The following is a 27,854-nucleotide window of genomic DNA, read 5'->3' on the forward strand; positions in this document are numbered from 1 at the left end:
GCGGCTCAGCAAAGTACGCCTCGCGCGTCACCCCATAGATCCACCTCTCATATAGGGCCGCGGCGGTGAAGGTCGGGGGCTGCCCCATAGCGCAGCCCCCCCCGGTGGCGATCCCTTCCAGGAACCAAATGCCCCCTTCCTCGCACGCCAGGGGGGGACCCCGCGTCCGGCTGTGGGGTGGGCGAAAAAAGTGGGGGTTCAGGGGGTCCCCCCACATCGCCCCATTGCAAAGACCCCAATGGGAGGAAGGGGCCCGAAAATGGACCTCAAAACCCCCCAAAACTGACCCCAAAAAGCCAATGGTGACCCAACGGTCCCCAAAGGGACCCGAGAATCCCCAAAGCGACCCCAGAAGATCCCAAATGACCCCAAAAGTGACCCCGAAAGCCCCGGAAGTGACCCCAAAAGACCCCAAAATGGGACTTAATAACCCCAAAAGTGACCCCAAAAATCCGGTAGTGACCCAAAAATCCCCCACAAGGCTTAAGAATCCCCAAAAGGACCCCACGATGGGACACGGGGACCCCAAAGTGGCCCCAAAAGACCCCAAAACAGACCCGAAAAGGACCCCAAGATGGGATTCGGGGACCCCAAAGTGTCTCCAAAAACCCCAAAGACCCCAAAATGGACTCCAAGATGGGACATGGGGACCTCAAGGCAGCCCTAGAAGACCCCAGAGACCCCAAAATGGACCCCAAGATGGGACATGAGGACCCCACAGATGTCAGAAGACCCCAAAAGACCACAAAACGGACCCCAGAGACCCCAAAATGGACACCAAGGTGGGACATGGGGACCCCAAAGACCCCAGAAGAGCCTGAAGACCCCAGAGACCCGAAAATGGACCCCAAGATGGACCCCAAGATGGGACATGGGGATCCCAAAGAACCCAGAAGACACCAGAGACCCCAAAATGGACCCCAAGATAGGACAAGTGGACCCCAAGACAGCCCATGGAGACCCCACAGACCCCAAAATAGACCCCAAGATGGGACATGGAGACCCCACAGACCCCAAAACAAACCCCAAGATGGGACATGGGGACCCCACAGACCCCAAAATAGACCCCAAGATGGGACATGGGGACCCCAGAGATCCCAAAATAGACCCCAAGATGGGACATGGAGACCCCACAGACCCCAAAACGGACCCCAAGATGGGACATGGAGACCCCACAGACCCCAAAACGGACCCCAAGATAGGACATGGGGACCACAAGGCAGCCCTAGAAGACCCCAGAGATCCCAAAATGGACCCCAAGATGGGACATGGAGACCCCAGAGATCCCAAAATGGACCCCAAGATGGGACATGGGGACCCCACAGACCCCAAAACGGACCCCAAGATGGGACATGGAGACCCCACAGACCCCAAAACGGACCCCAAGATGGGACATGGAGACCCCACAGACCCCAAAACGGACCCCAAGATAGGACATGGGGACCACAAGGCAGTCCTAGAAGACCCCACAGACCCCAAAATAGACCCCAAGATGGGACATGAAGACCCCACAGACCCCAAGACGGACCCCAAGATGGGACATGGGGACCCCACAGACCCCAAAAACGGACCCCGAGATGGGACATGGAGACCCCAAAGACCCCACAGACCCCACAGACCCCACAGACCTGGCAGGCGGTGGTGTTTTTGGGGACGGTGGCAGTGAAGGTATCGTCTGTGCCGTCCCCGATGTCCCCATGGGGTTTGGGGTCATCCATTGGGGTCACCTCCACGCTGAGCAGACCCATGGGGACGGCGGAGCCTAATGGGACAATGGGGGCAGGGCCCCAAAGTGACCCCAAAGTGGTCATAAGAACCCCAAAAGCGACCTCAGAAGCCCCGAAGTGACCCCAAAATGGACCTAAGAAGCCCCAAAGTGACCCCAATAAGGACCTAAGAACCCCAAAAGTGACCCCAAAAGACCCAAAGTGACCCCAAAATGGACCTAAGAACCCCAAAAGCGACCCCAAAAGACCCAAAGTGACCTCAAAATGGACCTAAGAACCCCAAAAGCGACCCCAAAAGACCCAAAGTGACCCCAAAATGAACCTAAGAAGCCCCAAAGTGACCTCAAAAGACCCAAAAGTGACCCCAAAATGGACCTAAGAACCCCAAAAGCGACCTCAAAAGACCCAAAGTGACCCCAAAATGGACCTAAGAACCCCAAAGTGACCCCAAAATGGTCATAAGAACCCCAAAGTGACCCAAAATGTCCCAAAGTGACCCAAAAGACTCCAAAAAGGTCCGGAGAACCCCAAAAGTGATCCCAAAAACCACTGCCCTTTGGGGCCACCATCTTTGGGACCACCAACTTATGGGGCCACCACCTTTGGGGCCACCTAATTATGGGTCCACCACCTTTTAGGGCCACCACCTTTGGGGCCACCACCTTTGGGGCCACCCCCTTCGGGACCGCCACCTTTTAGGGCCACCTCTTTTGGGACCACCACCTTTGGTGCCACTAACTTATGGGGCCACCATCTTTGGGACCACCAACTTATGGGGCCACCACCTTTGGGGCCACCCCTTTTGGGACCACCACCTTTGGGGCCATCACCTTTTAGGGCCACCACCTTTTGGGACCACCCCCTTTGGGACCACCACCTTTGGGACCACCAACTTATGGGGCCACCACCTTTGGGGCCACCAACTTATGGGGCCACCACCTTTGGGGCCACCCCCTTCGGGACCACCACCTTTTAGGGCCACCTCTTTTGGGACCACCACCTTTGGGACCACCAACTTATGGGGCCACCTCTTTTGGGACCACCACCTTTGGTGCCACCAACTTATGGGGCCACCTCTTTTGGGGCCACCACCTTTGGGGCCACCAACCTATAGGGCCACCATCTTTTAGGGCCACCACCTTTTGGGACCACCCCCTTTTAGGGCCACCACCTTTGGGACCACCAACTTATGGGTCCACCACCTTTTAGGGCCACCACCTTTGGGACCACCACCTTTGGGACCACCAACTTATGGAGCCACCCCCTTTGGGACCACCACCTTTGGGGCCACCACCTTTTAGGGCCACCCCCTTTGGGGCCACCACCTTTGGGGCCTCCAACCTATAGGGCCACCCCCTTTGGGGCCACCACCTTTGGGGCCTCCAACCTATAGGGCCACCCCCTTTTAGGACCACCGCAGGGGTTGACCTCGAGTTGCCCCCTCCCCGCTTTTAGGGTCGGCGGCACCCACCGTTGGCCACCATGGTGGCCCAACACCGCGACCCCAATGGCCTCCGGTGGTCCCTATAGGGCAGACAAAGGGGTCTCAGCTCCGGCCCTATAGGCAGTGGGGCGTCCAGGCTGAGTAGGGCCAGGTCCCTCCCGCGCCCCACAGCCACGAAGGCTCCGTGTAGGGCCAGGCGGGCGCCGCGGCGTTGGTGGCCATTTGGGGTCACAGCGAGCCACTCTTCGGCCTCCTGGTTCCTATAGGGACGGAAGGGAGGGGGGTTATGGGGTGGGGGGGGAGAGAGACCCCACAAACGGGGGGCCTGGGGGTCCCTAAAGGCCATAAGAAGTGTAAAATCCCATAGGGAACCCCAAATCCCATAGGAAGCCCCAAAATCCTATAAGAAATCCCAAATCCCATAGGAAGCCCCGAAGTTCCCGTAGAAAACCCCATAGGAAACCCCAAAATCCTATAAGAAACCCCAAACCCCAAAGGAAACCCCAAATTCCCATAGGAAACCCCAAAATCCTATAGGAAACCCCAAATCCCATAGGAAACCCCAAAAATCCTATAAGAAATCCCAAATCCCATAGGAAGCCCCAAAACCCCATAGGAACCTGAAAACCCCATGGGAAACCCCAAAGCCCCATAGGTAACCCCAAAATCCTATAGGAAACCCCAAATCCCATAGGAAGCCCCGAAGTTCCCGTAGAAAACCCCAAATCCCATAAGGCCTAAAGGCCATAAGAAGCTTAAAATCCCATAGAAAAGCCTAAAATCCTATAAGAAATCCCAAATCCCATAGGAAACCCCAAAGTTCCCGTAGAAAACCCCAAATCCCATAGGAAGCCCCAAAATCCTATAAGAAACCCCAAATCCCATAGGAACCTCAAAACCCCATAGGAACCCCCAAAGTCCCCCAGGAAACCCCAAAGTCCCGTAGGAAACCCAAAATCCCATAAATCCCCCCAGAATAATGGGATCCACCCCCAAACAATGGGATCTCCTCCCCCAGACAATGGGATTTCCCTCCAAATTAATAGGATTTCCCCCCAAACAATGGGATATCCCGCCAAACAATGGGGTTTCCCCCCCACATAATAGGATTTACCCCCCAAATAATGGGATTTCCCCCCAAATAATGGGATTCTCCCCCAAATAATGGGATTTCCCCCCAAACAATAGGATTTCCCCCCAAATAATAGGATTTCCCCCCAAACAATAGGATTTCCCCCCCAAAATAATAGGATTTCCCCCACAAATAATAGGATTTCCCCCCAAACAATGGGATTTCCCCCCCAAATATTAGGATTTCCCCCCACACAATGGGATTTCCCCCCCAAATAATAGGATTTCCCCCCAAACAATGGGATTTCCCTCCAAATTAATAGGATTTCCCCCCCAAACAATGGGATTTCCCCCAAAATTAATAGGATTTCACCCCAAACAATGGGATTTCCCCCCCAAATATTAGGATTTCCCCCCACACAATGGGATTTCCCCCCCAAATAATAGGATTTCCCCCCAAACAATAGGATTTCCCCCAAAATTAATAGGATTTCACCCCAAACAATGGGATTTCCCCCCAAATAATGGGATCCCCCCCCCAAACAATAGGATTTCCCCCCAAATTAATAGGATTTCCCCCCCAAACAATAGGATTTCCCCCCAAAATAATGGGATTTCCCCCCAAACAATAGCTTTTCCCCCCAAATTAATAGGACTTCCCCCCAAACAATAGGATTCCCCCCCCAAACAATGGGATTTCCCCCCAAATTAATAGGATTTCCCCCCCAAATAATGGGATTTCCCCCCGAAACAATGGGATCTCCCCCAAACAATAGGATTTCCCCCCCAACAATAGGATTTCCCCCCAAATTAATAGGATTTCCCCCCAAACAATGGGATCTCCCCCCCAAACAATGGGATTTCCCCCCAAATAATAGGATTTCACCCCAAACAATGGGATTTCCCCCCCCAAAACTATGGAATTTCCCCCCAAACAATGGGATTTCCCTCCAAATTAATAGGATTTCCCCCCCAAACAATAGGATTTCCCCCCAAATTAATAGGATTTCCCCCCCAAATAATGGGATTTCCCCCTGAAACAATGGGATCTCCCCAAAAACAATAGGATTTCCCCCCCAAACAATGGGATTTCCCCCCCAAACAATAGGATTTCCCCCCAAACAATAGGGTTTCCCCCCAATTTAATAGGATTTCCCCCCAAATAATAGGATTTCACTCCAAACAATGGGATTCCCCCCCAAAAAAACTATGGAATTTCCCCCCAAACAATGGGATTTGCCTCCAAATTAATAGGATTTCCCCCCAAACAATGGGATTTCCCCCAAAATTAATAGGATTTCCCCCCAAACAATGGGATTTCCCCCCCCAAAACTATGGAATTTCCCCCCAAACAATGGGATTTCCCTCCAAATTAATAGGATTTCCCCCCCAAACAATAGGATTTCCCCCAAAACAATGGGATTTTCCCCCCAAATAATGGGATCTCCCCCCAAACAATGGGATTTCCCCCCAAATTAATAGGATTTCCCCCCAAATTAATAGGATTTCCCCCCAAACAACGGCATTACCCCCCCCAAACAACCGCATCTCCCCCCAATCCCCCCATTTCTCCCCCCTCCCCCCCCCCTTTCCCCCCTCTCCACGACCCCCCCAACCCCTCCCAGCCCCCCCAATCCCCCCCCATAATTAATGGGGTGGGGTCTCACCCTATAAAGCAATGGGCGGCCGCCAACACCCACCGCTCCGCCACCAGAGCCCCCCCGCAGCGCCGCCCCCCCCGCAGGAGAAGGCTGACGGCCCACGGCCAATGGGGGGGCGGGGGGGAAAGTGGGGGGCCCCCCTGCATCCCGCAGCCTGGGGGGACAAAAAGGGGGGGGCTTATGGGGTCGGCACCCCGAAATTACGGGGGGGGGGGGGGTTTATGGGGTCGGCACCCCGAAACTGGGGGGTCTGGGGGGGTCTTCATGGGGATATTGGGGTCACTAAGCCGAAATTGGGGGCTCCATTGGGGGGCTGAGGGGTCGGCACCCCGAAACTGGGAGGGGGGGTGGGGGGGAAAGTGGGGGGTCCCCCTGCATCCCACAGCCTGGGGGGACAAAAAGGGGGGGGCTTATGGGGTCGGCACCCCGAAATTGGGGGTCTTAATGAGGGGCGGGGGGGTTTATGGGGTCGGCACCCCGAAATTGGGGGACTTAATGGGTGTGTGTGGGGGTTTATGGGGTCAGCACCCCGAAATTGGGGGGGTGGAGGGGGAAAGTGGGGGCCCCCCTGCATCCCGCAGCCTGGGGGGGACAAAAAGGGGGGGGCTTATGGGGTCGGCACCCCGAAATTGGGGGTCTTAATGAGGGGCAGGGGGGTTTATGGGGTTGGCACCCTGAAATTGGGGGTCTTCATGGGGGGCTGTGAGGGGTTATGGGGTCGGCACCCCGAAACTGGGGGGTCTGGGGGGGTCTTCATGGGGATATTGGGGTCACTAAGCCGAAATTGGGGGCTCCATTGGGGGGCTGACGGGTCGGCACCCCGAAACTGGGAGGGGGGGTGGGGGGGGAAAGTGGGGGGCCCCCCTGCATCCCGCAGCCTGGGGGGACAAAAAGGGGGGGGCTCTATTGGGGGGCTGAGGGGGTTTATGGGGTCAGCACCCCGAAATTGGGGGTCTTAATGAGGGGCAGGGGGGGTTGTGGGGTCGGCATCCCGAAATTGGGGGCTCTGGGGGGGTCTTCGTTGGGGTATTGGGGTCACTAAGTCGAAATTGGGGGCTCTGGGGGGGGTTATGGGGTCGGCACCCCGAAATTGGGGGCTCTGGGGGGGGTCTTCCTCGGGATTGGGGTTCTCTATATGGTAATCAATGGGGTTTGGGGTTCCCTATGGGGCCACCAATGGGCTTTGGGGTTCCCTATGGGGCCGCCAATGGGATTTGGGGTTCTCTATGGGGCCACCAATGGGCGTTGGGGTACCCTATGGGGCCACCAATGGGCTTTGGGGTACCCTATGGGGCCACCAATGGGATTTGGGGTCCTCTATGGGGCCACCAATGTGCTTTGGGGTTCTCTATGGGAAACCAATGGGATTTGGGGTTCTGTATGGGAAACCAATGGGATTTCGGGTTCCCTATGGGGCCACCAATGGGCTTTGGGGTTCTCTATGGGGCCACCAATGGGCGTTGGGGTTTTCTATAGGGAAACCAATGGGATTTGGGGTCCTCTATGGGGCCACCAATGGGATTTGGGGTTCTCTATGGGGCCACCAATGAGCTTTAGGGTTCCCTATGGGGCCGCCAATGGGCTTTGGGGTTCCCTATGGGGCCACCAATAGGATTTGGGGTTCTGTATGGGGACACCAATGGCCTTTGGGGTTCTGTATGGGAAATCAATGGGATTTGGGGTTCCCTATGGGGAACCAATGTGCTTTGGGGTTCCCTATGGGGACACCAATGGGCTTTGGGGTTCTGTATGGGAACACCATTGGGACTGGGGGTTCTCTATGGGGATATGAGTGGGATTTGGGGTTCTGCATGGGAAACCAATGGGGTTTGGGGTCCTCTATGGGGCCACCAATGGGCTTTTGGGTTCCCTATGGGGCCACCAATGGGCTTTGGGGTTCTGTATGCAAAACCAATGGGCTTTGGGGTTCTCTATGGGGCCACCAATGGGCTTTGGGGTTCTGTATGGGAACACCATTGGGACTGGGGGTTCTCTATGGGGATATGAGTGGGATTTGGGGTTCTGCATGGGAAACCAATGGGCGTTGTGGTTCCCTATGGGGCCGCCAATGGGCTTTGTGGTTCCCTATGGGGCCACCAATGGGATTTGGGGTTCCCTATGGGAAACCAATGGGCTTTGGGGTTCTCTATGGGGCCACCAATGGGCGTTGGGGTTCCCTATGGGGCCACCAGTGTGCTTTGGGGTTCCCTATGGGGCCGCCAATGGGATTTGGGGTTCTCTATGGGGCCACCAATGGGCTTTGGGGTCCTCTATGGGAAACCAATGGGCTTTGGGGTTCTGTATGGGAAATCAATGGGATTTGGGGTCCTCTATGGGGCCACCAATGTGCTTTGGGGTTCCCTATGGGAAACCAATGGGCTTTGGGGTTCTCTATGGGAAACCAATGGGATTTGGGGTTCTCTATGGGAACACCATTGGGATTTGGGGTTCCCTATGGGAAACCAATGGAATTTAGGGTTCTCTATGGGGCCACCAATGTGCTTTGGGGTACCCTATGGGGCCACCAATGGGATTTGGGGTCCTCTATGGGAAACCAATGGGCTTTGTGGTTCCCTATGGGGCCACCAATGGGCTTTGGGGTTCTGTATGGGAAACCAATGTGCTTTGGGGTACCCTATGGGGCCACCAATGGGCTTTGGGGTTCTGTATGGGGCCACCAATGGGCGTTGGGGTACCCTATGGGGCCGCCAATGGGCTTTGGGGTTCCCTATGGGGCCACCAATGGGCTTTGGGGTTCCCTATGGGGCCACCAATGGGCTTCGAGTCTCCGTTGGGATCCGCCCCCCGTGCCGCTCACCGGCGCACTTCCCGTCCTCCAATCCGGGTGGGGGCGCTGTGGTCGCCCCGACGAACGCCCCGTAGGGCCGGAGGTGTTTCCGCAGCCACCCGGCGTGCTCCGCCAGCGCCGTGGCCAACACGGGGCCGCTCGGCCGACCGCAGCCCACGGCGAAGCTCAGCACCCCCGCCTGCACCCAACGGCCCCCCGAAAGGCACGAAATCGGGCCGCCGGAGTCCGCCTGGGGGGGGGGGGGGGGGGGGGGGGGGGGGGGGGGGGGAGGGATGGAGGCGCTCTGTGAGGGAGCGCTGAGGGAACCATAGAGAGGCGGAGGGACCATAGAGAGGCGGAGGGACCATAGAGACCATAGAGAGGCGGAGGGAACCAAAGAGAGGCGGAGGGACCATAGAGACCATAGAGAGGCAGAGGGAACCATAGAGAGGTGTAGGGACCATAGAGACCATAGAGAGGCGGAGGGAACCATAGAGAGGTGGAGGGACCATAGAGACCATAGAGAGTCATAGAGACCATAGAGTGGCGCAGGGATCGTAGAGAGGCGGAGGGAACCATAGAGAGGTGTAGGGACCATAGAGAGGCGGAGGAACCATAGAGAGGCAGAGGGAACCATAGAGACCATAGAGAGGCGGAGGGAACCATAGAGAGGCGGAGGGACCATAGAGACCATAGAGAGGCGGAGGGAACCATAGAGACCATAGAGAGTCATAGAGCCCATAGAGTAGCGGGGGGAACCATAGAGAGGTGTAGGGAACCATAGAGAGGCGGAGGGACCATAGAGAGCATAGAGAGTCATAGAGAGCATAGAGACCATAGAGAGGCGGAGGGACCATAGAGAGACGGAGGGACCATAGAGACCATAGAGAGGCGGAGGGAACCATAGAGACCATAGAGAGTCATAGAGCCCATAGAGTAGCGGGGGGAACCATAGAGAGGTGTAGGGAACCATAGAGAGGCAGAGGGACCATAGAGAGGTGGAGGGAACCATAGAGAGGTGGAGGGACCATAGAGACCATAGAGAGGCGGAGGGACCATAGAGAGGCGGAGGGACCATAGAGACCATAGAGAGTCATAGAGACCATAGAGAGGTGGAGGGACCATAGAGACCATAGAGAGTCATAGAGAGCATAGAGAGTCATAGAGACCATAGAGAGGGGAGGGAACCATAGAGAGGCAGAGGGAACTGTAGAGAGGCGGAGGGACCGTAGAGACCATATAGAGGCGGAGGGACCATAGAGAGGCGTAGGGAACCATAGAGAGGTGGAGGGACCTAATAGACCACAGAGAGTCATAGAGACCATAAAGTGGCGGAGGGACCATAGAGACCATAGAGAGTCATAGAACCCATAGAGAGGCGGAGGGACCATAGAGAGCCGTAGGGACCATAGAGAGGCGGAGGGAACAATAGAGAGGCGGAGGGACCATGGAGACCATAGAGAGTCATAGAGACCATAGAGAGGCATAGAGAGCATAGAGAGTCATAGAGACCCCATGGAGACTCATAGAGCCCCACAGGAACCCATAGGAACCCATACAGAACATAGAGACCCATAGAGACCCATAGAGACACACAGAGACCCCATAGAGACCCCATAGAGACCCGCAGGGACCCGTAGACCCCAATGCCCCCATCCCCCCAATACCCCCTTCCCCCCCATCCCCCCCACCTCCCCATCCCCCCCATCCCCCCAATACCCCCATCCCCATAATGCCCCCCATCCCCCCCATCTCCCCATCCCCCCCCTCCCCCCCCTCCCCCCAATCCCCCCCGAACCCCCCCACCTCCCCATCCCCCCATTCTCCCCATCCCCCTATGCCCCCCCATTACCTGACACGCCCCCCGCCCCCCATATCCCCCCATCCCCCCATTGCCCCCCATCCCCCCACCCCCCCATCCCCCTAATACCCCCATCCCCCCCAATCCCCCCCTTCCCCCCCATCCCCCCAATGCCCCCCCATGACCCCATTGCCCCCCATCTCCCCCATCCCCATAATGCCCCCCATCCCCCCCCATCTCCCCAATGTCTCCCATCCCCCCATCCCCCCAATGCCCCCCCATGACCCCATTGCCCCCCACTCCCCCATCCCCCTATTGCCCCCCTTCCCCCCCACCCCCCCCATCCTCCCCCATCCCCCCATTGCCCCCCATCCCCCCCATCCCCCCACCCCCCCATTACCTGACACGCCCCCCATCCCCCCCATCCCCCCAAATCCTCCACCCCCCCCACCTCCCCATCCCCCCCATCCCCCCAATGCCCCCCCACCCCCCCATTACCTGACACGCCCCCCGCCCCCCATATCCCCCCATCCCCCCATCCCCCCCCATCCCCTCCATCCCCCCCATCCCCCCAATGCCCCCCCACCTCCCCATCCCCTCATCCCCCCCATCCCCCCAATGCCCCCCCACCCCCCATTGCCCCCCATCCCCCCACCCCCCCCATTACCTGACACACCCCCCATCCCCCCCATCCCCCCAAATCCTCCACCCCCCCCACCTCCCCATCCCCCCCATCCCCTCCATACCCCCCTCATACCCCCCCCATTACCTGACACGCCCCCCGCCCCCCATATCCCCCCATCCCCCCCCATCCCCTCCATCCCCCCATCCTCCCCCATCCCCTCCATCCCCCCCATCCCCCCAATACCCCCAACCCCCCATCCCCCCCCACCTCCCCATCCCCCCCATCCCCCCATCCCCCCCCCATTACCTGACACGCCCCCCACCCCCCCACCCCCCCATTGCCCCCATCCCCCCCACATCCCCTCAATATCCCCCCCCCACATCCCCTCAATATCCCCATCCCCCCATTGCCCCCCATCCCCCCAATCCCCCCATTGCCCCCCCCATTACCTGACACAACCCCGCCCCCCATCCCCCCAAATACCCCCAATACCCCCATCTCCCCAATGCCCCCATCTCCCCATTCCCCCCATCCCCCCCATCCCCCCCTTCCCCCCACCCCCCCCATTACCTGACACACCCCCCATCCCCCCCATCCCCCTATTGCCCCCAATCCCCCCAATGTCCCCCCATTCCCCCCATCCTCCCAATGCCCCCCATTACCTGACACGCCCCCCGCCCCCCATATCCCCCCATCCCCCCCCATCCCCCCCATCTCCCCATCCCCCCATTGCCCCCCGTCCCCCCCATCCCCCCCCATAACCCCATTGCCCCACAACCCCCCATCCCCCCATTGCCCCCCACCCCCCCCATTACCTGACACGCCCCCCGCCCCCCATCCCCCCCATCCCCCCCATCCCCCCCCCCCCCCCCCCCTTATTACCTGACACGCCCCCCTCCCCCCGGCGCTGCCCCCCGCGCACACCATGCCGGGGGTCGCGGGCCTCATCAGCTCCCGGCGCCGCAGGTTGGAGTGGAGGCAGTTGCAGATGGGGGGGCTCAGGAGGTCCTGGGACACCTTTTGGAGGGGCTCATCGGCCGGGAGGGACACTGCGGGGAGGGGGGGGGCGGCGCTATGGGGCGCTGCTATGGCCTATGGGGGCTGATATGGGCTGTGGGGCGCTGATATGGCCTATGGGGGGCGGCTATGGGGGCTGCTATGGCCTATGGGGGCTGCTATGGGCTATGGGGTGCAGCTATGGGGGCTGATATGGGATATGGGGGCTGCTATGGGCTATGGGGGGGGGCTATGGGGCGCTGATATGGGATATGGGGTGCTGATATGGGCTATGGGGTGCAGCTATAGGGGCTGCTATGGCCTATGGGGGCTGATATGGGCTGTGGGGCACTGATATGGCCTATGGGGGGTGGCTATGGGGGCTGCTATGGGCTATGGGGGCTGATATGGGCTGTGGGGGGCGGCTATGGCCTATGGGGTGCGGCTATGGGGGCTGATATGGGATATGGGGGCTGATATGGGATATGGGGGCTGATACGGGCTGTGGGGCGCTGATATGGGCTGTGGGGGGCAGCTATGGGGGCTGATATGGGATATGGGGGCTGCTATGGGCTATGGGGGCTGATATGGGCTGTGGGGGGCGGGTATGGCCTATGGGGGGCGGCTATGGGGCGCTGATATGGGATATGGGGGCTGCTATGGGCTATGGGGGGGGGCTATGGGGCGCTGATATGGCCTATGGGGTGCTGATATGGGCTATGGGGGGTGGCTATGGGGGCTGATATGGGATATGGGGCGCTGATATGGGCTATGGGGTGCGGCTATAGGGGCTGCTATGGGCTATGGGGGCCAATATGGGCTGTGGGGCGCTGATATGGCCTATGGGGGGCGGCTATGGGGGCTGCTATGGCCTATGGGGGCTGATACGGGCTGTGGGGGGCGGCTATGGCCTATGGGGGGCGGCTATGGGGGCTGATATGGGATATGGGGGCTGCTATGGGCTATGGGGTGCGGCTATGGGGGCTGCTATGGCCTATGGGGGCTGATATGGGCTGTGGGGCTCTGATATGGCCTATGGGGGGCGGCTATGGGGGCTGATACGGGCTGTGGGGGGCGGCTATGGCCTATGGGGGGCGGCTATGGGGGCTGATATGGGATATGGGGGCTGCTATGGGCTATGGGGTGCGGCTATGGCCTATGGGGTGCGGCTATGGGGGCTGATATGGGCTATGGGGGCTGATATGGGATATGGGGGCTGATATGGACTGTGGGGCTGATATGGGATATGGGGCGCTGCTATGGGCTGTGGGGTGCGGCTATGGGGGCTGATATGGGATATGGGGGCTGCTATGGGCTATGGGGCTGATATGGGATATGGGGCGCTGCTATGGACTGTGGGGTGCGGCTATGGGGGCTGATATGGGATATGGGGGCTGCTATGGGGGCTGCTATGGGGCGCTGATATGGCCTATGGGGTGCGGCTATGGGGGCTGCTATGGGCTATGGGGGCTGATATGGGCTGTGGGGCGCTGATATGGCCTATGGGGGGCGGCTATGGGGGCTGCTATGGGATATGGGGGCTGATATGGGCTGTGGGGCGCTGATATGGGCTGTGGGGCGCTGCTATGGGCTATGGGGTGCTGCTATGGGAGCTGATATGGGATATGGGGGCTGCTATGGGCTGTGGGGTGCGGCTATGGGGGCTGATATGGGCTGTGGGGCGCTGATATGGGCTGTGGGGCGCTGCTATGGGCTATGGGGTGCTGCTATGGGAGCTGATATGGGATATGGGGGCTGCTGTGGGCTATGGGGCACTGATATGGGATATGGGGTGCTGATATGGGATATAGGGTGTGGCTATGGGGCGCTGATATGAGGGCTGCTGTGGGCTACGGGGCACTGATATGGGATATGGGGTGCTGATATGGGATATGGGGTGCTGCTATGGCCTATGGGGTGCGGCTATGGGGGCTGATATGGGCTATGGGGGCTGATATGGGCTGTGGGGCACTGATATGGGCTGTGGGGTGCGGCTATGGGGGCTGATATGGGATATGGGGCGCTGATATGGGATATGGGGGCTGATATGGGCTGTGGGGCGCTGCTATGGGCTGTGGGGTGCGGCTATGGGGGCTGATATGGGATATGGGGTGCTGCAATGGGCTGTGGGGTGCGGCTATGAGGGCTGATATGGGATATGGGGCGCTGATATGGGATATGGGGCACTGATATGGGCTGTGGGGCGCTGCTCTGGGCTGTGGGGTGCGGCTATGGGGGCTGCTATGGGCTATGGGGGCTGATATGGGGCGCTGCTAGGGGATATGGGGTGCTGCTATGGGATATGGGGGCTGATATGGGATATGAGGGCTGATATGGGCTATGGGGCGCTGATATGGGCTGTGGCGTGCGGCTATGGGGGCTGATGTGGGATATGGGGGCTGATATGGGCTATGGGGGCTGATATGGGATATGGGGCGCTGATATGGGGCGCTGATACGGGATATAAGGGCTGATATGGGCTGTGGGGCGCGGCTATGGGGGCTGCTATGGGCTATGGGGGCTGATATGGGGCGCTGCTGTGGGCTATGGGGCACTGATATGGGCTGTGGGGTGCGGCTATGGGGGCGCTGATATGGGATATGGGGGCTGCTATGGGCTATGGGGCGCTGCTATGGGGTGCTGCTATGGGCTGTGGGGTGCGGCTATGGGGTGCTGCTATGGGCCGTGGGGTGCTGATATGGCCTATGGGGTGCGGCTATGGGAGCTGCTATGGGGCGCTGATATGGGGCGTTGATATGGGCTATGGGGGCTGCTATGGGCTATGGGGCGCTGCTATGGGGGCTGCTATGGGGCGCTGCTATGGGCTATGGGATGCGGCTATGGGGGCTGATATGGGATGTGGGGGCTGATATGGGCTGTGGGGCACTGGTATGGGATATGGGGTGCGGCTATGGGGGCTGCTATGGGATATGGGTCACTGCTATGGGCTATGGGGCACTGATATGGCCTATGGGGTGCGGCTATGGGCTATGGGGGCTGATATGGGGCGCTGCTATGGGCTATGGGGTGCAGCTATGGGGACTGCTATGGGCTATGGGGGCTGCTATGGGCTATGGGGTGCGGCTGTGGGGGCTGCTATGGGCCTATGGGGACTGCTATGGGCTATGGGTGCTGCTATGGGCTATGGGGCGCTGCTATGGGGCACTGCTATGGGCTGCTGTGGGGCGGCTATGGGGTAGGGTGGGGCTGCAGTAGGGTGCTATGGGGTGCTCCTATGGGGTGCTGTGGGGGGCTCCTATGGGGTGCTGTGGGATCCCAATGACCCCCAACCACCCCATCCCATTCTATGGGACCCCAACGACCCCAATGTACATCTATGGGATCCCAACAACCCCAGTGAACATCTCTGGGATCCCAATGACCCCAATGAATATCTATGGGACCCCAACGACCCCAATGAAGATCTGCGGGACCCCAATGCCCCCCACTAACCCCATCCCCATCTATGGGATCCCAACGACCCCAATGAAGACCTGCGGGACCCCGACGCCCCCCACCCACCCCATCCCAATCTATGGGATCCCAACGACCCCAATGAACATCAATGGGATCCCGACGACCCCAATGAAGATCTGCGGGACCCCGACGCCCCCCACCCACCCCATCCCAATCTATGGGATCCCAACGACCCCAATGAACATCAATGGGATCCCAATGACCCCAATGAACATCTCTGGGATCCCAATGACCCCAATGAATATCTATGGGATCCCAACGGCCCCAATGAACATCTCTGGGATCCCAACGACCCCAGTGAACATCAATGGGATCCCGACGACCCCAATGAAGATCTGCGGGACCCCGACGCCCCCCACCCACCCCATCCCAATCTCTGGGATCCCAACGACCCCAATGAACATCAATGGGATCCCAATGACCCCAATGAACATCTCTGGGATCCCAATGACCCCAATGAATATCTATGGGATCCCAACGGCCCCAGTGAACATCAATGGGATCCCAACCACCCCAATGAACATCAATGGGATCCCGACGACCCCAATGAAGCCCTGCGGGACCCCGACGCCCCCCACCCACCCCATCCCAATCTATGGGATCCCAACGGCCCCAATGAACATCTCTGGGATCCCAACGACCCCAATGAAGATCTGTGGGATCCCAATGCCCCCCACCCACCTCATCCCAATCTATGGGATCCCAATGACCCCAATGAATATCTATGGGATCCCAACGGCCCCAATGAACATCTCTGGGATCCCAATGACCCCAATGAAGATCTGTGGGATCCCAACGACCCCAATGAAGCCCTGCGGGACCCCGACGCCCCCCACCCACCCCATCCCAATCTCTGGGATCCCAATGACCCCAATGAACATCTATGGGATCCCAATGACCCCAATGAATATCTACGGGATCCCAACGGCCCCAATGAACATCTCTGGGATCCCAATGACCCCAATGAATATCTATGGGATCCCAACGGCCCCAATGAACATCTCTGGGATCCCAACGACCCCAATGAACATCAATGGGATCCCGACGACCCCAATGAAGCCCTGTGGGACCCCGACGCCCCCCACCCACCCCATCCCAATCTATGGGATCCCAACGACCCCAATGAACATCAATGGGATCCCAATGACCCCAATGAACATCTCTGGGATCCCAATGACCCCAATGAATATCTATGGGATCCCAACGGCCCCAGTGAACATCTCTGGGATCCCAATGACCCCAATGAAGATCTGTGGGATCCCAACGACCCCAATGAAGCCCTGCGGGACCCCGACGCCCCCCACCCACCCCATCCCAATCTCTGGGATCCCAATGACCCCAATGAACATCTATGGGATCCCAATGACCCCAATGAATATCTACGGGATCCCAACGGCCCCAATGAACATCTCTGGGATCCCAATGACCCCAATGAATATCTATGGGATCCCAACGGCCCCAATGAACATCTCTGGGATCCCAATGACCCCAATGAAGATCTGTGGGATCCCAACGACCCCAATGAAGCCCTGCGGGACCCCGACGCCCCCCACCCACCCCATCCCAATCTCTGGGATCCCAATGACCCCAATGAACATCAATGGGATCCCAATGACCCCAGTGAATATCTACGGGATCCCAACGGCCCCAATGAACATCTCTGGGATCCCAATGACCCCAATGAATATCTATGGGATCCCAACGGCCCCAATGAACATCTCTGGGATCCCAATGACCCCAATGAACATCAATGGGATCCCAATGACCCCAATGAAGCCCTGTGGGACCCCGACGCCCCCCACCCACCCCATCCCAATCTATGGGATCCCAACGACCCCAATGAACATCAATGGGATCCCGACGACCCCAATGAAGATCTGCGGGACCCCGACGCCCCCCACCCACCCCATCCCAATCTCTGGGATCCCAATGACCCCAATGAACATCAATGGGATCCCAACAACCCCAATGAAGATCTGCGGGACCCCGACGCCCCCCACCCACCCCATCCCAATCTCTGGGATCCCAACGCCCTCCAAGCACCCCATCCCAATCTATGGGATCCCAATGACCCCAATGAACATCAATGGGATCCCGACGACCCCAATGAAGCCCTGCGGGGCCCCGACGCCCCCCACCCCCCCATCCCAATCTATGGGATCCCAATGACCCCAATGAACATCTCTGGGATCCCAATGACCCCAATGAATATCTATGGGATCCCAATGACCCCAATGAACATCTCTGGGATCCCAATGACCCCAATGAATATCTATGGGATCCCAACGGCCCCAATGAACATCTCTGGGATCCCAATGACCCCAATGAAGATCTGTGGGACCCCAACGACCCCAATGAAGCCCTGTGGGACCCCGACGCCCCCCACCCAGCCCATCCCAAGCCGTGGGCTCTCACCGTTCTCCGCCACGTTCCCCCAGCCGGTGATCCAACAGGGGGTCCCGAAGGCGAAGGGGTATCGGGGTTTGGGGAGGCAGATGATCCCCGCTCTGCTCCCGAGGCTCACGGGGGTCTCCAGGCGGATCAGTGCCAAATCATGGCCGCCCTCCACCCTCCGGTAGCCCTCGTGGAGCACCACGGCCGTCACCGCCCTCTCCTGACCTCCGGAATCCCGAAGTCGGAGCCGCCCCACAACCGCCCTCCAGGCTGTAGGGTCGGCTCTGCTCCCGTTAGGGCTGTGGGGTGGATGGGATGTTGGGGTCACGTCGGGATCCGGGGGGTTAAGGGGGGGTTATGGGGGGTAAGGATCCCTGGGGGTGGTGGAGTCTGTGGGTCTCGTAGGGTTCTAGGTTTCTCTATGGGGTTCTGGGTGGCCCAGTGAGGATTTAGGGTGGCCCTATGGGGTTCTGGGTGGCCCAGTGGGGTTCTAGAGGGCCTCATAGGGTTCTAGGTTTCTCAATGGGGTTCTGGGTGTCCCGATCGGGTTCTGGGTGGCCCAGTGAGGTTCTGGGCCTAGAATGGGGTTCTGGGTGGCCCCAGTGAGGATTTGGGGTGGCCCAATGGGGTTCCAGAGGGCCTCGTAGGGTTCTAGGTTTCTCTATGGGGCTCTGGGTGGCCCAGTGAGGATTTGGGGTGGCCCCATGGGGTTCTAGAGGGCCTCGTAGGGTTCTAGGTTTCTCTATGGGGCTCTGGGTGGCCCAGTGAGGATTTGGGGTGACTCAGTGGGGTTCTGAGTGGCCCCATGGGGTTCTAGAGGGTCTCGTAGGGTTCTAGGTTTCTCTATGGGGTTCTGGGTGTCCCGACCGAGTTCTGGTTGGCCCAGTGAGGATTTGGGGTGGCCCCATGGGGTTCTAGAGGGCCTCGTAGGGTTCTAGGTTTCTCTATGGGGTTCTGGGTGGCCCAGTGAGGATTTGGGGTGGCCCAATGGGGTTCCAGAGGGCCTTATAGGGTTCTAGGTTTCTCTATGGGGTTCTGGGTGGCCCAGTGAGGGTTTGGGGTGGCCCCATGGGGTTCTAGAGGGCCTCGTAGGGTTCCAGGTTTCTCAAAGGGTTTCTAGGTGGCCCAGTGAGGGTTTGGGGTGGCCCCATGGGGTTCTAGAGGGCCTCGTAGGGTTCTAGGTTTCTCTATGGGGTTCTGGGTGGCCCAGTGAGGATTTGGGGTGGCCCCATGGGGTTCTAGGGGGCCTTGTAGGGTTCTAGGTTTCTCTATGGGGTTCTGGGTGGCCCAGTGAGGATTTGGGGTGGCCCCATGGGGTTCTAGAGGGCCTCGTAGGGTTCTAGGTTTCTCTATGGGGCTCTGGGTGGCCCAGTGAGGATTTGGGGTGACTCAGTGGGGTTCTGAGTGGCTCCATGGGGTTCTAGAGGGCCTTGTAGGGTTCTAGGTTTCTCAATGGGGTTCTGGGTGTCCCGACCGAGTTCTGGTTGGCCCAGTGAGGATTTGGGGTGGCCCAGTGGGGTTCTGGACGGCTCAATGGGGTTCTAGATGACCTAACAGAGATCTAGGTGGCCCAGTGAGGTTCTGGGTGGCCTAATAGAGTTCTAGGTGGCCCAATGGGGATCTGGATGACCCAAAGAGGTTCTAGACAACCCAAAGAGGTTCTAGATGACCCAAGAGGGATCTGTGTGGCCCAGCGAGGTTCTGGGTGGCCTAATAGAGTTCTAGGTGCCCCAATGGGGATCTAGGTGGCTCAGTGAGGCTCTAGATGACCCAAAGAGGTTCTAGATGACCTAACAGGGACCTGGGTGGCCCAGTGAGGTTCTGGGTGGCCTAATAGTGTTCTAGGTGGCGCAATGGGGATCTAGATGACCCAAAGAGGTTCTAGATGACCCAACAGGGACCTGGGTGGCCCAGTGAGGTTCTGGGTGGCCTAATAGTGTTCTAGGTGGCGCAATGGGGATCTAGATGACCCAAAGAGGTTCTAGATGACCCAACAGGGATCTGGGTGGCCCAGTGAGGTTCTGGGTGGCCTAATCGAGTTCTAGGTGGCCCAATGGAGATCTGGATGACCCAAAGAGGTTCTAGATGACCCAATGAGGTTCTAGATGACCTAACAGGGATCTAGGTGGCCCAGTGAGGTTCTGGGCAGCCTAATGGTGTTCTAGGTGGCACAATGGGGATCTGGATGACCCAAAGAGGTTCTAGATGATCTAATATTGATCTGCGTGGCCCAGTGAGGTTCTGGGTGGCCTAATCGAGTTCTAGGTGACCCAATGGGGATCTGGATGACCCAAAGAGGTTCTAGATGACCTAATATTGATCTGGGTGGCCCAGTGAGGTTCTGGGTGGCCTAATCGAGTTCTAGGTGGCCCAATGGGGATCTGGATGACCCAATGAGGTTCTAGATGTCCCATTGAGGTTCTAGATGACCCAAAGAGGTTCTAGGTGTCCCAAAGAGGTTCTGGATGACCCAGTGAGGTTCTAGATTACCCAAAGAGGTTCTAGATGACCCAGTGAGGTTCTAGACGACCCAACAGGGATCTGGGTGGCCCAGTGAGGTTCTAAGCGACCCAAAAAGCTCAACGAGGGTCCACGAAGGGTATCCCAAAGACTTCCCAATGGGATCATGGAAACCAATCACCCCCTTTCCTCCCCCCCTCCCCCCCCCACCTCCCCAAACCCCCCAGTTTCGGGTCGGGTCACCCCCAGAACTCACCCTTGGAAGCAGTGAGCCGCCGATAGGACCCACTGTGGGGCGACGAGGGTTCCCCCACAGAAATGCTGACCCCATAGCTGGAGGCTGACCTGCCACGGCCATTCCCCGGGGCGGGCGGCGCTGCCCCCCACCACGCGACCCCGATCGTGTTGTTGTCCACATTCGAGCTCTATGGGATATTGGGGTGTAACTGCCCCCCGCCCCCTCCCCCACAGCCCCACTTTGTGAGCCCAAGAGCCCAAAATCCACCCCAAATCCACCCCAAAGAGCCCCAAAGCCCCCCCAAAGAGCCCCCAAGAGCCCAAATACACCACAAAGACACCCCAAAGAGTCCAAATACACCACAAAGCCACCCCAAAGCCACCCCAAAGAGCCCTGAAGAGTCCAAATACACCACAAAGACACCCCAAAGAGCCCAAATACACCCCAAGGACACCCCAAATCCACCCCAAAGAGCCCCAAAGCCACCCCAAAGAGTCCCCAAGAGCCCAAATCCACCACAAAGAGCCCCAAAGAGCCCCAAATCCACTCCAAAGAGCCCCAAATCCACCCCAATTCCACCCCAAATCCACCCCAAAGAGCCCCAAAGAGCCCCACATCCACCCCAAAGAGCCCCAAAGCCATCCCAATTCCACCCCAAAGAGCCCCAAATCCACCCCAAACCCACCCCAATTCCACCCCCCAGAGCCCCAAAGAGCCCCAAATCCACCCCAAAGAGCCCCAAAGCCACCCCAAAGCCATCCCAAATCCACCCCATAGACCCTCAACCCCCCCCCAAATCCACCCCAAACCCACCCCAAACCCACCCCGAAGAGCCTCTTTGTTATGGGGTCAGGAAAGGGGTGACACCCCCCAACCCCCCCCCCCCTCCTCCACCCCATATCCCCCCATTGCGTTCCGCTGTTGTGACACCAGGAAGGAAAGGTTTGCAACACCGTGATGGGGTTCGGGGGCGTTATGGGGCCAACGGTTCGGGGTGGCTTTTGGTCACCCTACAATCCCCGCACCCCAAAAGCGAAGACCCCAATATTGAGGTCCGTCCCCCCCCCGCCCCCCCCCAAAATTGGACCTAAATATTGGGGGGGGGTTCTCCCCAAAATGAGCCTCGAGTTCCTCAACCCCTTCCATACCCCCATATGGGGTTTTTCCCACCCCAAATACGAACCCCCAACATCGGAACTTTCCCCCCCAAAATGGACCCCAATATTGGGGGGTTCCCCCCCCCCCAAAACTGGCCTGAAATAGTGGGATTTCCTCCCCCCATTTCTCCCCCCCCCCACCCGAAGGACCCCAATATTGGTGCTTTTCACCCCAAAAACGAAGACCCCGATATTGGGGTTCCCCCCCCCAAAAAAAGGGGCACAGATTTTGGGGTTCTCCCCCCCAGATTTGAACCAAACATTGTCATTTTCACCCCAAAGGACCCCAATATTGGCCTTTCTCCCCCCCCCAAAATGGGTTTTTCCCCGTTTCTCCCCCCTCCTCCCCCCCCGAAGGACCCCAATATGGGAGCTTTTCACCCCAAAAATGAGGACCCCGATATTGGGGTTCCCCCCCCTTACCTGGGCCGGAGGGAACAGCCCAAACGTATGCGCCTATAGGGGGGGGATAGGAGGGGTTATGACCCCAATTTGGGGGGGACACCGAACGGAGGACCCCCCCCCTCCCCCCCCCGCCCCCTAAATGGGACCCCAAAGGTGCGCCGCCCCCATCCGGCCCCATAGGCGCTGTGTTTTTGGGGTTGGGACGCCCGAATTTCCTGTCGGACCGGTCGGGGTGGACGCACAGCGTCCCTCTGTCTGTCTGTCTGTCTGTCTGTCCTCATGGGGGCATTGGGGGGGGGGGGTTGGGGGGGGGATAATGGGGTCCCCTCGGGGACATTGGGGGGCCCTGGGGGGGCAGTGGGGGGTTCTGGGGGGGATATTGGGGTCCCTTTGGGGACATTGGGGGGTCCTGGTGCGGCAGTGGGGGGGCTTTGGGGGGTTTTGGGGGGGATATTGGGGTCCTTTTAGGGACATTCTGGGGTCCTGGGGGCACTGGGGGGGCCCTGGGGGGCATTGGGGTCCCTTTGGGGACATTGGGGGGTCCTAGGGGCATTGGGGGGGCAGTGGGGGGGGCAGTGGGGGGTTCTGGGGGGGATATTGGGGTCCCTTCGGGGACATTTTGGGGTTCTGGGGGGATATTGGGGTCCCTTTGGGGACATTGGGGGGTCCTGGGGGCATTGGGGGGGCCTTGGGGGGGACATTGGGGTGTTCTGGGGGGATATTGGGGTCCCTTTGGGGACATTTGGGGGTTCTGGGGGGATATTGGGGTCCCTTTGGGGACATTAGGGGGGTCCAGGGGGCACTGGGGGGGCATTGGGGGGGCATTGGGGGGTTCTGGGGGGGATATTGGGGTCCCTTTGGGGACGTTGAGGGGTCCTGGGGGGCAGTGGGGGGTTCTGGGGGGGATATTGGGGTCACTTTGGGGACACTGGGGGGTCCTGGGGGGGATATTGGGGTCCCTTCGGGGACATTTGGGGGTTCTGGGGGGATATTGGGGTCCCTTTGGGGACATTGGGGGGTCCTGGGGGCATTGGGGGGGCCTTGGGGGGGACATTGGGGTGTTCTGGGGGGATATTGGGGTCCCTTTGGGGACATTGGGGGGTCCTGGGGGGGGCAGTGAGGGGTTCTGGGGGGGATATTGGGGTCCCTTTGGGGACATTGGGGGGGCTTTGGGGGGGACATTGGGGGGTTCTGGGGGGATATTGGGGTCCCTTCGGGGACATTTGGGAGTTCTGGGGGGATATTGGGGTCCCTTTGGGGACATTAGGGGGTCCTGGGGGGGATATTGGGGTCCCTTTGGGGACATTTGGGGGTCCTGGGGGCATTGGGGGGGCCTTGGGGGGGACATTGGGGTGTTTTGGGGGGATATTGGGGTCCCTTCGGGGACATTTGGGGGTTCTGGGGGGATATTGGGGTCCCTTTGGGGACATTGGGGGGTCCTGGGGGGGGCAGTGAGGGGTTCTGGGGGGGATATTGGGGTCCCTTTGGGGACATTGGGGGGGCTTTGGGGGGGACATTGGGGGGTTCTGGGGGGATATTGGGGTGCCTTTGGGGACATTGGGGGGTTCTGGGGGGGATATTGGGGTATTCTGGGGGGGATATTGGGGTCCCTTTGGGGACATTGGGGGGTCCTGGGGCCATTGGGGGGGCCTTGGGGGGGACACTGGGGTGTTCTGGGGGGATATTGGGGTCCCTTTGGGGACATTAGGGGGTCCTGGGGGGGCAGTGGGGGGTTTGGGGGGGATATTGGGGTCACTTTAGGGACATTCGGGGGTCCTGGGGGCACTGGGGGGGCCCTGGGGGGGCATTGGGGGGTTCTGGGGGGGGATATTGGGGGGGATATTGGGGTCACTTTGAGGACACTGGGGGGTCCTGGGGGCACTGGGGGGGCCTTGGGGGGGACGTTGGGGGGTTCTGGGGAAATATTGGGGTCCCCTCCCCCTTAGGGACCCCCATAGGACCCCCCCCCCCTTAGGGACCCCCATAGGACCCCCATAGGACCCCCCACTCCCTCTTAGGGACCCCCATAGGACCCCCCCCCCCCCCCCCCATCAGGGACTCCCATAGGACTCCCCTCCCCCTCAGGGACCCCCATAGGACCCCCATAGGACCCCCCACTCCCCCTTAGAGACCCCCATAGGACCCCTCCCCCCCCTCCCCCCCCATAAGACCCCCCCTTTTCGCCCCCCCCGTTAGGGACCCCCATAGGACCCCTCCCCCCCTTTCGCCCCCCTCCCTCAGGGACCCCAGTAGGACCCCCCCTCCCCCCCAGGGACCCCCATAGGCCCCCCCCCCCCCCCCCCCCCTTAGAGACCCCCATAGGACCCCCATAGGACCCCCCACTCCCCCAGGGACCCCCATAGGACCCCCATAGGACCCCCCTCCCCCTTAGTGACCCCCATAGGACCCCCCCCTCCCCCTTAGTGACCCCCATAGGACCCCCATAGGACCCCCCTCCCCCTTAGTGACCCCCATAGGACCCCCCACTCCCCCTCAGGGACCCCCATAGGACCCCCATAGGACCCCCCTCCCCTTTAGTGACCCCCATAGGACCCCCCCCTCCCCCTTAGTGACCCCCATAGGACCCCCCACTCCCCCTCAGGGACCCCCATAGGACCCCCCCACCCCCCAGGGACCCCCATAGGACCCCCCCTCCCCCTTTCGCCCCCCTCCCTCAGGGACCCCCATAAGACCCCCATAGGACCTCCCTCCCCCTCAGGGACCCCCATAGGACCCCTCCCCCCTCCCCCCTTTCACCCCCCCCCCCCTTTCACCACCTCCCTCAGGGACCCCATAGGACCCCCATAGGACCCCCCACTCCCCCTCAGGGACTCCCATAGGACCCCCCCTCCCCCATAGGACCCCCATAGGACCCCCCCTCCCCCTTAGGGACCCCCATAGGACCCCCATAGGTCCCCCCTCCCCCTTAGGGACCCCCATAGGACCCCCCCCTCCCCCTTAGGGACCCCCATAGGACCCCTCCCCCCCCTTTCGCCCCCCTCCCCCAGGGACCCCCATAGGACCCCCATAGGACCCCCCCCTCCCCCTTAGGGACCCCCATAGGACCCCCATAGGACCCCCCCCCTCCCCCTTAGGGACCCCCATAGGACCCCCATAGGACCCCTCCCCCCCCTTTCCCCCCCCTCCCCCAGGGACCCCCATAGGACCCCCCCCCCCCCCTTAGGGACCCCATAGGACCCCTTCCCCCCCTTTCGCCCCCCTCCCCCAGGGACCCCCATAGGACCCCCATAGGACCCCCCCTCCCCCTTAGGGACCCCCATAGGACCCCCATAGGTCCCCCCTCCCCCTTAGGGACCCCCATAGGACCCCCATAGGTCCCCCCTCCCCCTTAGGGACCCCCATAGGACCCCCATAGGACCCCTCCCCCCCCCTTTCACCCCCCTCCCCCAGGGACCCCCATAGGACCCCCATACGACCCCCCCCTCCCCCTCAGGGACCCCCATAGGACCCCCCACTCCCCCAGGGACCCCCATAGGACCCCCATAGGACCCCCCACTCCCCCTTAGGGACCCCCATAGGACTCCCATAGGACCCCCCACTCCCCCTCAGGGACTCCCATAGGACCCCCCTCCCCCATAGGACCCCCCACTCCCCCAGGGACCCCCATAGGACCCCCATAGGACTCCCCCCTTCCCCTTAGGGACCCCCATAGGACCCCCATAGGACCCCCCACTCCCCCTCAGGGACTCCCATAGGACCCCCCTCCCCCATAGGACCCCCATAGGACCCCCCCCTCCCCCTTAGGGACCCCCATAGGACCCCCATAGGACCCCTCCCCCCCCTTTCACCCCCCTCCCCCAGGGACCCCCATAGGACCCCCATACGACCCCCCCCTCCCCCTCAGGGACCCCCATAGGACCCCCCACTCCCCCAGGGACCCCCATAGGACCCCCATAGGACCCCCCACTCCCCCTTAGGGACCCCCATAGGACCCCCATAGGACCCCCCCCTCCCCCTTAGGGACCCCCATAGGACCCCCATAGGTCCCCCCTCCCCCTTAGGGACCCCCATAGGAACCCCATAGGACCCCCCACTCCCCCTTAGGGACCCCATAGGACCCCTTCCCCCCCTTTCACCCCCCTCCCCCAGGGACCCCCATAGGACCCCCATACGACCCCCCCCCTCCCCCTTAGGGACCCCCATAGGACCCCCCACTCCCCCAGGGACCCCCATAGGACCCCCATAGGTCCCCCCCTTCCCCTTAGGGACCCCCATAGGACCCCCCACTCCCCCTCAGGGACTCCCATAGGACCCCCCTCCCCCATAGGACCCCCATAGGACCCCCCCCTCCCCCTTAGGGACTCCCATAGGACCCCCATAGGACCCCCCCCTCCCCCTTAGGGACCCCCATAGGACCCCCCACTCCCCCAGGGACCCCCATAGGACCCCCATAGGACCCCCCCCCTCCCCCTTAGGGACCCCCATAGGACCCCATAGGACCCCCCCCCTCCCCCTTAGGGACCCCCATAGGACCCCCATAGGACCCCCCCCTCCCCCTTAGGGACCCCCATAGGACCCCCATAGGACCCCTCCCCCCCCCTTTCGCCCCCCTCCCCCAGGGACCCCCATAGGACCCCCATAGGACCCCCCACTCCCCCTCAGGGACTCCCATAGGACCCCCCTCCCCCATAGGACCCCCATAGGACCCCCCCCTCCCCCTTAGGGACCCCCATAGGACCCCCATAGGACCCCTCCCCCCCCCTTTCACCCCCCTCCCCCAGGGACCCCCATAGGACCCCCATAGGACCCCCCCTCCCCCTTAGGGACCCCCATAGGACCCCCATAGGTCCCCCCTCCCCCTTAGGGACCCCCATAGGACCCCCATAGGACCCCCCCCTCCCCCTTAGGGACCCCCATAGGACCCCCATAGGACCCCCCCCTCCCCCTTAGGGACCCCCATAGGACCCCCATAGGACCCCCCACTCCCCCAGGGACCCCCATAGGACCCCCATAGGACCCCTCCCCCCCCATAAGACCCCCCCCTTTTCAACCCCCCCCCCCCCCCCCGTCCCCTCGGGGTCCCCACGGGTTCCCCTCACCCCACAGGAGGAGGGCGGCGACCCACGGAGGTACGCAGAGGAGCTTCGGGCCGTGCGTGGCCATGGAAGGGCTCCGTCCGTCCGTCCGTCTGTCCGTCTGTCTGTATGTCTGTATGTCTGTATGTCTGTCTGTCTGTCTGTATGTCCGTCCGTCTGTCTGTCCGTCCGTCCGTCGCCGTTCCACAGCACGGATCCTAAATCCGACCCCGCTGCAGGGGAAGTGGGGGATGGGGGGGGGGGGGGATGGGGGGAGGGATGGGGTTTTGGGGGTGCGGGGAGGGGAAATGGGGTGACGGCGTTTGAGGGGTGACATCATCCAGCCCTTCATTGCCACACCCGGGTTGCGGTTATGGGGTGTTCCTTCTTGGAGGGGAAAAAAAAAGGGGGGGGATGGGGGGGGGTGGGGGATGGGGGGGGTTTAGGGGGGGGGTTACCCCAAAAAGGAGGGGGTGGAGGTTTTGGGGGAGGGGGAGGGGGGGGGACCCCAAAGTGAGGGCTGTTGGAGGGGTTGGATGACGTTATTGGGGGTGGGGGGGGGGGAGGGGGGGGT

At 60.6% G+C, this 27,854-nt stretch overlaps 1 protein-coding gene across 1 annotated transcript; it reads right to left on the minus strand.

Moving 5' to 3' along the window:
* Window positions 1-32: 32 nt before the first annotated feature.
* On the minus strand, window positions 33-27,525 carry LOC121108149 (polyserase-2-like). The gene is made up of 10 exons (XM_040655047.2): window positions 27,305-27,525; window positions 22,263-22,295; window positions 20,701-20,869; window positions 18,006-18,283; window positions 12,000-12,166; window positions 8,722-8,941; window positions 5,910-6,057; window positions 3,199-3,431; window positions 1,629-1,762; window positions 33-170 (listed from the first exon to the last, which is right to left on the minus strand). The coding sequence occupies exons 1-10, from the start codon at window positions 27,366-27,368 to the stop codon at window positions 48-50; spliced, it is 1,569 nt and encodes a 522-aa protein (XP_040510981.1). The 5' UTR covers window positions 27,369-27,525; the 3' UTR covers window positions 33-47.
* Window positions 27,526-27,854: the final 329 nt, after the last annotated feature.

This window comes from Gallus gallus, chromosome 36 (assembly GCF_016699485.2).
Source record: "Gallus gallus isolate bGalGal1 chromosome 36, bGalGal1.mat.broiler.GRCg7b, whole genome shotgun sequence".
In the NCBI taxonomy this organism is placed as follows: Eukaryota; Metazoa; Chordata; class Aves; order Galliformes; family Phasianidae; genus Gallus; species Gallus gallus.